Here is a 10,684-nt window from a genome sequence, read left to right as displayed (position 1 = left end):
AAAAAAAAATACTACAACAACGTGGTCATGGCCATGACCCACGAGAAGGACGGCAAAAAGGTAGACTTGTCGCGATTTTCGAAACAGAGTAGACTTGTCAAAATTAACGCGTTAGATAATTTGCCGTCATATATTCACGGATATATATATATATATGTATATATGAAAACTGAATTTGAAGATGCGTTCCAGAGTCGTTCTGGATCCACAGACTGCAACGAATTCACAGTGTTCACTCGGTGACAAGTGAGAACCAAGCAAGTTCCCCTGAAACGTGCAGCGCCTTCCAAACTCGATCGACTGTGTGGTCATTGGTCAAGTGTGTGCAGAGAGGACAGACAAATAACAACCATGCATCGGTCTATGTCAAACACTAATATTATGGAGTCACACTGATACTGGCGCCATATATGCATAGGAAAATACTACAAGCTGGTGATAGAATGGAAATGAAGTCGATTATTATCCATATAACTGCATCAGTAGCCAACCCACAGCATGCTTCTTTTTTTTCGAGGACCCTGCATTCTGGTTTCTGAAAGAAAGAAACCGTTATTCAAATTGCATGCAGTGTCCTATTAGGTGGGCCCGGAAGACATACCAGTAAGCCATTATAATTGTAGTAGCTAGTACAGCTACAAAAACCGGAGTTTGACAAACATGCGTGCGAACTATTCGTGACTGCAACAAATTTGCATCCTCTCTCCGAGTGGGTGCGTGTGTTCACTCGGTGACAGCAAAAAGGTTTCCTTCCATGCAATGCAACGAGCAGTGCCATCCAAAATTCGACCGTCGTCTGCAAGTCTGGAGACAGGATATATCACAGGACAATTAAACGCTGCACCGGCCAACAGGCTTGAAAAGTAATTCAATTGAACCCCCAAGTCAGGTCTGGCACAAGACGTGTGTTAGGGTTTCGCTGTCGCCAACTGGCGAACTGTCCAAGAAGAGACGACATATATGAACTGATGGAGAAACACCAGTGACGACCTCACTTCGTGCACTTGGAACCAATGCAATGCAAGCACACTATAAAAACGGAGGCCCATGCACGGTATTCATTCGCCTACGGTCCTACACTACAACTACAAGCTTGTGTGTTAACACTGTGAAAGACAGTAGTCGTACACGTACACACGTATGATGGCGGGTGTTAACGACGGTGCCACGGCGAGCGGAGGCAGCAGCAAGGCCAAGGTGGTGGTGGTCATGGGCGCCACGGCCACCGGCAAGTCCAAGCTGGCCGTGGATCTCGCGCTGCGCTTCGGCGGAGAGGTGATCAACTCCGACAAGATCCAGGTGCACGACGGCCTCGACGTGGTCACCAACAAGGTCACCACCGAGGAGCGCCGGGGCGTGCCACACCACCTTATCGGTGGGGTGAGCCCCGACGCCGACTACACCACCGCCGACTTCTGCAGGGACGCCACGCGCGCCGTCGAGTCCGTCCTCGAGAGGCGCCGCGTCCCGATCATCGCCGGGGGCTCCAACAGGTACCTCGAGGCGCTGCTGGACGGCGGCGGGGAACCTGCTGCAGCTGGTGGCTTTCGCAGGCGCTACGAGTGCTGCTTCCTCTGGGTGGACAGCGACCTGGTCGTGCTGGACCGCTACATAGCAGACCGCGTGGACTGCATGATGGAGCAGGGGCTCGTCCGTGAGGTGCGGGCCTTGTTTCGGCACGACGACGCCGACTACTCCAGAGGCATCCGGAGGGCCATCGGCGTGCCGGAGATGGACGGATACTTCCGGATCGAGGCAGCGGGTGCTCTGGACGGCGACGACGAGCTGCGAGCACGGCTCCTCGCTGCGGCCGTCGACGAGATCAAGGCCAACACGTGCGTGCTGGCGCGCCGCCAGCTGGACAAGATCCACCGGCTCCACGGCCTCCGCGGGTGGAGCGATATCCACCGCCTCGATGTCACGCAGGTGCTTGAGCTCAAGGTCAGGGACGCCAGGAACACAAACGCACAGCGCGCCGCGTGGGAGACGGACGTCGTGAGCCCTGCGGCGAGGATCGTGGGAACATTTCTGCCGGCGGTTAATAATGGCGTCGTTGAGGGAGCTAGGGACAACGGCAAGGATCGTTTCTTCTTGACGCCCAAAGAAGTGGCCGTGCCCGGCGTTTGCACGGCGGCAGAGTGGTTCGGCCAGCAGCTGAACATGGCGGTGATGTCTCCAAGCCGCGGGTTTGTTGGATTGGGCTCGGCGGCCGCTGCTGTTTAAGCTGTGATGATGATGAACTGATCTTCTGATGGTCACCGAGCGGACTAGAAATTCAAGTACATTCATTTATTCCTTGTAGCGAATAAGTTGTTGCGTTGTATTGCATCCGATTAGTTTAGAGACAGATCTAGGAAAAAAAATGCAGGGGAGGCTGAACGACATAGCAGGTATCAGACATACCATATATACTTTATGACGTAAATATGTTTTTTTTTGTTATAATTTTTTATGATGATCTTTATTGTGTCATAAATTTATAACGATTGATTTTTCTCACTAAATACCTTGAGACCTAGTTACACCCATAGAGTGAGTAAGCTATTAGTGGGCCAAATGTAATTGTACACCTAATTATATGAATCGAGCCCACTATTAAGCACAACGATGTATATATTATTTTCGCCTATATTATTTATATATAATCCATTCACAATCCACTCACATTTTCAAGGGCCAAGCCCCATTTCCATAGGCTGTATGAGATTTTGACCAACAAGCCCATAAACCAATTGACCAGCACAGCCCATATAGCACAAAGATCAGCTCAGATTATTTAACAGAGATATGTATAATTAGAAATATTTGGAGGTAAACAAACTCTAGAGATAATAAAAATAAAGATAGTATATAGGAGTAAACCTACTGCAACTTGTCTTTTTGTACTCCAAATCTCTCGTATATGTACCTATAAATACCCTATGAGGGTCAATGTAATTAATAATAGATATTAATTAGGTTGTACCCAATATTTTATTTCCGCACATGATATCAAGAGCCATAGACTAGCGTCGTACTGCTCGTGCCGCCCCGGAGGGATCAATCTACAAATTTCTCTAGGACGCTGCATGAATTAGCTAGCCTCTCTCTAATAATTCATATATTAGATTAGTTATATGCTAGGCCTAATTCTATTCTATCTCTAGGACTCTATCTTTATCTTAGAATTTGTTTCTATCTCTAAATAGCTCTAACCATATATATATCTTTATTTCTAATGTTCACTCTCGGTCGTAGCAGCAGGAGTGAAGCGGACGATTGCGACTGGATTTGAGGTCTCTCTATGGATGGTCTGTCATCTAATGAGATTCATGTTTATACACATCGAGATATTAAATAACCAGAAATTTAGAAGCTCTTGCTTTATGATTTCGTGAATTCATGGCCAATCAGAAAAAGAAGTTTGTAAGATCAGAACGAAACTTGCAGCGAGTGATCTATTAAGTCCATGAAAAATATATAACGAAGTTTAAATATTTCAGAAGGAAATAAAATAAAATAATTATTAAGCTTTCATCCGTAGCACGCATTGGATTTGTGTCCTCTCTAAAGCGACACAGGATAGACATTACTGGAAACACGTGCTTTGCCGAGAGCTTCAGGATTTGCCGATGGCCAAATCTCGGGCACTCGGCAAAGACACTCTTTGCCGAGGGCTAAACATAGGAGCCCACGGCAAAGAGGCCAAAGACAGGCCCATGGCAAATCTAATCTTTGCCGAGGGCCGCGGCCCACGGCAAATCCAATCTTTGCCGAGGGCCGCGGCCCTCGGCAAAGATGCCCTCGGTAAATTAGGCCCGTTAGGTCACGGCGGCCATTTCCCGTCAAGCTTTGCCGAGAGCCACCCGTTAGGCCCTCGGCAAAGGTTTTTTTTCTGTGCAACCAGGTTATTCGGCAAATTTTTTTTAAGTCTTTGCTGAGGGCCCTAGACCAGGCCCTCGGCAAAGATTTTTTTAAAACCAGTTTTTCGGCAAAAAAAAATTTTTTATAAATCGCCTTTGCCGAGGGCCCGAGGCTAGGCACTCGGCAAAGAAGCCCTTTGCCGAGGGCCAGGATAGGCCCTCGGCAAAGATTTTTTATTTTTTTTTAATTCTTTGCCGAGGGCCACGGGCCAGGCCCTCGGCAAAGAGCCCTCGGTAATTTTTTTTTTTTTGGTTTTTTTAGCCTAGTTTTTTTGTGGTGCTACAATACATTGTTTTGAACTCAATTTTAAAATTTAGGCCAATTTTGATTTTGTTTTGTATATTTCCTTAATTTATTTCGATTCTTTGATTTTTTTCGAATATGTCAAATTTGAACTGCAGGTGCATGGAATATTGCAATGTAGTGTTTCGAAAAATGTTATTCATGTTAATTGGTGCATGTTGAGTCCCTATCCACGAACTCGCATCAAATTTTCACGCATCTTGTTCGCGTAACATGACGACCGACTTGCCAGAAAAGTGTTTTAAAATTATATAAAATCCATACGAAGTCCGAAAATCACGAAACTTGGCGAGATGTCATGTTATCGCATGTGTAGGCTGTGGTAAAAAAAATAAAAAATATTTGCCGAGGGCCGTGGATCTGGGCCCTCGGCAAAGGACCGAACCCTAAATCCCCAAATTCCCGATCGGAAATTGTGAAAAAAAAACGCTCGACCATCTCCCTCCCCACGCGCCCGCTCGCGGCCGGCCCCCGCACGTCCACCACCGCCGCCGCGCACCCCGCCGCCGTGCGCCCACTGCTACGCGCGCCGGCTGGCCCGAGCCCGGCCGCCCCACGCGCCCCACCTTCGCGCGCGATTCCCGGCCGCCCCGCACCTCCACCGCCGCCGCTAGCCTCGCCGCCGCGCGCCCGCCGCTGCGCGCCCGGCCGCCCCGAGCCCGGCAGCCCCGGTCGGCCTGCTCCTCCACCACCGCCGCCGCGCGCCCGCTGCCACGCCGCGCGCCTGCTGCCGCACCGTGCGCCCGCCGCTGCGCGCCTGGCCACCCCGCGCACCCCACCGCCCCACGCTCGGCCATCTAGCTTGCCCCGGCGCCCCACCAGCGCGCCCCGCCGCCCCACCACGCCTAGTGGCGGCTAAGGTCACGCCCTGCCTCCGTTCCCCATCTCCGTCGAGCAAGGGGAGGTCGACCGCCCCGGCCGGCCCTCCGGCGGCTCCCCCTCGCAGGCCTTCTTGCCCCGACCCCAGCCCCCAGGCCGCACCCGTCGCCGGCTGCTGTTGGAGGGGAGGAGGCAGGGGGTGAAGTTGGAGGAAGAAGAGAAGGAGAAGAGGAGAAGGAGGAAGGGGAAGAAAAGGAGAAGAAGAGGAGAAGGAGGAAGGGGAAGAGAAGGAGAAGAAGGGGAAAAGGAGAGAAGAAAGGAAAGAGGGGGAGAGGAGTACTCCAACGCCGCTCGACCTCACCGGAGAAGAAAGTGACCCCCGCACCGCGACACCCGACTCCACCGCAACCCTAGGTAAAACTCTCGTTGTCGGCCTTCGTGCCGTATGTGGTTGTGTGGGCCTTTGTGCCGTAAGTTGATATGAGGGCCTTCGTGCCGTTGTGGTTGTCGGCCTTCGTGCCGTTGTGAATGTCGACCATCGTGTCGTTTTTTTGCAGGTTTTGGAAACCTCCTCGTGCAGGGGAGGTGCTGCCGAAATTTTGAACAAAAAATAACCTATTGTCTTTTTATGCAGGAGAAGAGTACGTCGGAGGGGACCCGGAGGACCCCGATCGTCTTTGTCAACGTCGCGGTTCTGCCTGCACTACGTCGCCTCGCCATTGCGTCGATTCGCCACTGCCCGCTAGCCTTACTTCACCGACACCCTAGGTACAAATAACCTCTTTTTGCGCATGTCTGTCGTAGCCCGTGCGTAACCCAGTTAGGCGTCTCCCGTCCGAAAGAGATACGGTCGTAGGTATGCGGATCTTTGCGTATCTACGACCGTATCTGTTTCGGATTGTCCACGTTTTTTGGACAGCCCGTGGATGCGTAGATGGGTTAGTTTCCATGGTCCGCTCCGGTCCGAGAAGGAGTTTCGGCAACACCTCCCTATTGTTCTCCGGATACACACTCTCCCTTGCAGGACGTGTATCGGGAGAACAGTGGGGAGGTGCTGCCGAAATTCTGTCTCGGAGAGGAGCGGAGCATGGAAACTAACCTCATCTACACATCCGCAGGTGGGATTAGGACCTATCCTCACCTATTAGACAGTAGGAACACCACGTAGATGCAATTGATGGTCACAATACTCTATGCTGTAAATGTTAAAGGATGGAGGACCGTCAGTGGATGTACACGGGCTGGAGAAGTGGGAGTGACTACAACTATGAATGGGTGAAGGGGACAGATGGTTTCTTGAAACATGCATTTGGCCCAGGAGCAGGAGGACATTCTCTAGTTTGGTGTCCCTGCAGCAAATGTGACAACAGGAGAAAAGTAGATGAGAAGACCATGGGTAGACATCTTGTGTTCAATGGTTATACGCCTGGCTACCAGCAGTGGATCTACCATGGTGAAGCAGATCGTATAAGAGCGGAGGTGGTGAGAGCACGCCTCGAGGCTTTTGATGATGATGCCGGGGGTAGCAGACATGCTAGATGACGCCCACCAAGCTCACTTCGCTGAATGACGTGAGAAGGAGGAGATGGAGGAATCCGCAAAGGACTTCTACAAAATGTTGGACTCGGCATAGAAACCCCTTCACGAGCGTACAATGATTTCTCAGCTAGATGCGATTGGACGCGTAATGGGGTTGAAGGCCGAGTTAAACCTGAGTCGAGAAGGCTTCGATAAGATGTTGGCCCTGTTTGGCACCATGCTACCGGAGAAGCACACTTTGCCGACGAACTTGTACGAGGCAGAGAAACTCCTTCGTATGCTTAAGATGCCGTATGACAAGATACATGTTTGTCCGAAGGGGTGCGTCCTATTTAGGAAAGAACACAAGGATGCAAATTACTGTCCGAAGTGTAAATCCTCTAGGTACCTAGAGGTAGACTCTGGTGATGGTCAGAAGAAGCAGCTTCCGATCCCCGTGAGAGCGCTACGTCACCTTCCTTTCCTACCGAGGATCCAACGGCTATTCATGACTGAGGAATCCGCGAAACAGATGACATGGCACAAAGATGGTAAACGGTACAATCCTGGGAAGATGGTACATCCGTCTGATGCTGAAGCATGGACGTATTTCAATGACAAACATCGTGACAAAGCAGCTGAGGCTCGTAATGTACGTGTCGTGCTGGCAATAGATGGGTTCAATCCTTATGGAATGATGGCTGCCCCATACACATGCTGGCCCGTTTTTGTTATCCCCCTCAATCTCCCTCCCGGCATCTCCTTTCAACGGCATAACATATTCTTGTCGTTGATAATTCCTAGACACCCGGGGAGTAATATGGGTGTGTTCATGGAGCCTGTGATTAATGAATTGATCCACGCTTGGGAGAAGGGGGTATGGACATACGATCGAGCTACAAATACAAGCTTCAAAATGCACGTTTGGTACCACTACTCCCTGCATGACTTCCTGGCATATGGGTTATTCGCCGCCTGGTGTGTTCACGGGAAGTTCCCATGCCCAGTATGCAAGGAAGCCGTGAGGTTCATTTGGTTGAAGAAGGGTGGCAAGTATTTGTCGTTCGACCAGCATCGTCAGTTCCTCCCTCTAAACCATGAATTTAGAGAAGACATCAAGAGCTTTATGAAAGGTGTCAAAGTGACAGACCCTAAACTGCACTTGAGGACTGGTGCCGAGGTTCGTGTTCAGATAGATGCTCTCGTGCCCAATGAAGAAGGTGGTTTTGTGGGATATGGTGAGGAACATATGTGGACTCATAAATTCGGCTTGACGAGGCTCCCCTATTTCGATGACCTTCTTCTGCCACATAACATTGATGTAATGCACACTGAAAAGAATATCGCCAAGGCACTTTGGGGAACTCTCATGGACACTGACAAGTCTAAGGACAACGTTAAGGCTAAAGTGGACCTAGCGACGTTGTGCGATAGACCGAATCAAGCGATGCAACCTCCTAGTGGCCGAAACAAGAACTGGAAAAGGCCTAAGGTCAATTTCGTCTTGCAAATCGATCAAAGGAGGGAGGTACTAAAATGGATGCAGATGTTAATGTTTCCAGATGGATATGCAGCGAATCTTAGCAGGGGAGTGAACTTAGGCACTCTACGAGTCAGCGGGATGAAGAGTCATGACTACCACATATGGATTGAGTGGCTTCTTCCGGCGATGGTCTGAGGCTATGTCCCTAAGCATGTCTGGCAAGTGCTGGTAGAGTTGAGCTTTTTCTTCCGCCAGCTTTGTGCCAAGGAGATATCTCGGACCGTTGCTCAGGACTTGGAAAAAGCGGCACCTGTGTTGCTCTATAAGCTAGAGAAGATCTTTCCACCCAGCTTCTTCTTGCCGATGCAACATCTGATTGTGCACCTCCTGTCCGAGGCACGTTTGGGGGGGCCCGTGCAGGCCTGTTGGTGCTATCCAATCGAGAGATGTCTAAAGACTCTTCGTAAAAAATGTACAAATAAAGCCAGAATTGAGGCTTCCATTGCAGAGGCATGCCTTCGGGAGGAGGTGGCAAACTTCACAACGCTATACTACAAGCCGAACCTTCCTAGCAATCATAATCCACCCTCTCGTTATAATACTGGCGAAAATGAATCGACCCTGAGCCTTTTCCAAGGCCAACTCGGCAGCGCAAGTGGATCAACCCCAAAGCTATTGGGAAATGAAGAGTGGCACAGTATCATGCTATATGTGTTGAATAACCTTACTGAGGTGTAGCCGTTCATCAAGTAAGTTCTCAACGAACTTATTTCAATATACCGTCACTATTCTGCATCCAACCCCATTGATTCTCGTTCGGACAGGGAATTTGTTCGTGAATTCTGGCATCAATCAAGGGATCCTACCACGCATGAACAAGACACCCTTGTTTCGTGAGGTGCGGGAGTGGGGAGGCCTGATTTCATTTCTTGGTTCAAACAAAAGGTAATGTCCAATTTAGCTCGTACGTTCGATCGTCCAAGGTGATCGTACGTTTGATTAATATAACAATCTATCATGATTCACCTTGCAGGCCCAGACTGATTCGTCCATGAGCGACGAGTTGAAACAGGTTGCAAATGGCTGTGATGTTAGGGTGAAGTCATTTACCGGCTATGATGTGAATGGATATCGCTTCCACACAACAAGTTATGAGCAGATTCGTCCCAAACGAAAAACCACAAATAGCAGAGTTTGTACACCCGGCACTGATGGCCTTGACTATCATGGTAGAGTTGAGGAAATCTATGAACTCTCATTTCATGGTGACGAACCTCTTAAACCTGTCATGTTCAAATGCCACTGGTTTAATCCTCGATCAACAAGACGAACCGCTCATCTTGGGCTAGTGGAGATTCGAGAAGATTCCATCTATCCTGGAAAAGATGTCTACATTGTGGCTCAACAGGCCATGCAGGTGTATTATACTCGATACGCCAACCAAGACAAAGAGGATCTTAAGGGTTGGGCTATTGTGCACCAAGTATCTCCACATGGTAAACTACCTGCCCCAAACGATGATGATTACAACTTCAACGCAAACACATATGATGGTCAGTTCTATCAAGAAGATGGGCTACCAGGCACGTTTGAGATAGTCTTACCTGAAGCAATCGAAATGGAAGTAGACAACGAAATGGTTGATGACGAGGTCGATGGAGATGTGGTGGTAAATGCCAAGGACATAGCAATGCTTGAGCGATTACTTCTAGGCAATGACGACGATGACAACATAGAACCTTCGGATAGTGTTGCCCATTTGGACAATTTTGACAGTGATGATGAGACCTATGATCCCAATCATGAAGATTATTCCTAATACATGTAATACTATGGTTTTTTAATTTGTGTTTTGTTTATATATTTTGAATCTATTTCTAATATATGTACTAATTAGTCTTGTTCATTCTTTGTGATTGCAGGTGATTGGACAAAGATGGCGAGCAGACGTCCATGCCGTGACACGCCCTCGGTTTACGGGAGAGACCGCCCTCTCCTTTGAGGTGAGGGGTCGTCGTCCAGGGTAGTGTCCGTAGGAGGTGACGAGAGGAGGACCAGGGGCAGCCGTCGTAGGAGGCAGCGGTCTCCTCCCTCGACACGTGATGAGGTGCTAGAGGAGGAGCATGTGACGGCCATGGCCTCATCCTTGTCGAAGGACGAGAGGGGTCAGCAGACAGGCGAGGGAGATGAGGCGCTCGAGGGCGAGGGAGGCGAGGCGCTCGAGGGTGAGGGAGAGGGTACCGCTACCCGAACTCTCTACGAGCGAGGTCCCACGAGCCTCCCTTCGGTTCTGCTTCCTCACAACCGCTCAGTGATTCGGCCTATGGTAAAGAGGTAAGTAACTATAGATGTTATCACAACTACTTCATAAGATATGTTGGAAATCTTAAGAGAAACTGATAAATTTTCTTAATCACTTATGCAGGGCCTGGTTGGTTTTGTCGGGTACTCCAGCACGCACCCCCACGAGCATCCTTGGTGTTTTGTGCAGGAAATGGTACCCCAGCATTGTGCAACTGTCCGAAGAGCCGGTGGTGCGGGAGCCGGCCTCCAACTGGGACAGGTACGCGCTGGTCACGGATGACACTTACCGCAACAAGCAGGAGCGAGTATTGGCAGAGTTTTGGGTAAGTCTCTCTCGCACAACATTGCTTAATA

At 49.7% G+C, this 10,684-nt stretch overlaps 1 protein-coding gene across 1 annotated transcript; it reads left to right on the top strand.

Moving 5' to 3' along the window:
* The first annotated feature begins 1,143 nt into the window (after positions 1 to 1,143).
* On the top strand, positions 1,144 to 2,223 carry LOC136454642 (adenylate isopentenyltransferase 5, chloroplastic-like). The gene has a single exon (XM_066455001.1). The coding sequence runs from the start codon at positions 1,144 to 1,146 to the stop codon at positions 2,221 to 2,223; it is 1,080 nt and encodes a 359-aa protein (XP_066311098.1).
* Positions 2,224 to 10,684: the final 8,461 nt, after the last annotated feature.

Source organism: Miscanthus floridulus, chromosome 5 (genome assembly GCF_019320115.1).
Source record: "Miscanthus floridulus cultivar M001 chromosome 5, ASM1932011v1, whole genome shotgun sequence".
Taxonomy (NCBI): Eukaryota; Viridiplantae; Streptophyta; class Magnoliopsida; order Poales; family Poaceae; genus Miscanthus; species Miscanthus floridulus.
This window is presented reverse-complemented; position numbering and strand designations above follow the sequence as displayed.

Coding starts and splice junctions, on each gene's coding strand:
- LOC136454642 (XM_066455001.1), top strand. CDS start 1,144: ATGGCGGGTGTTAACGACGGTGCCACGGCGAGCGGAGGCAGCAGCAAG.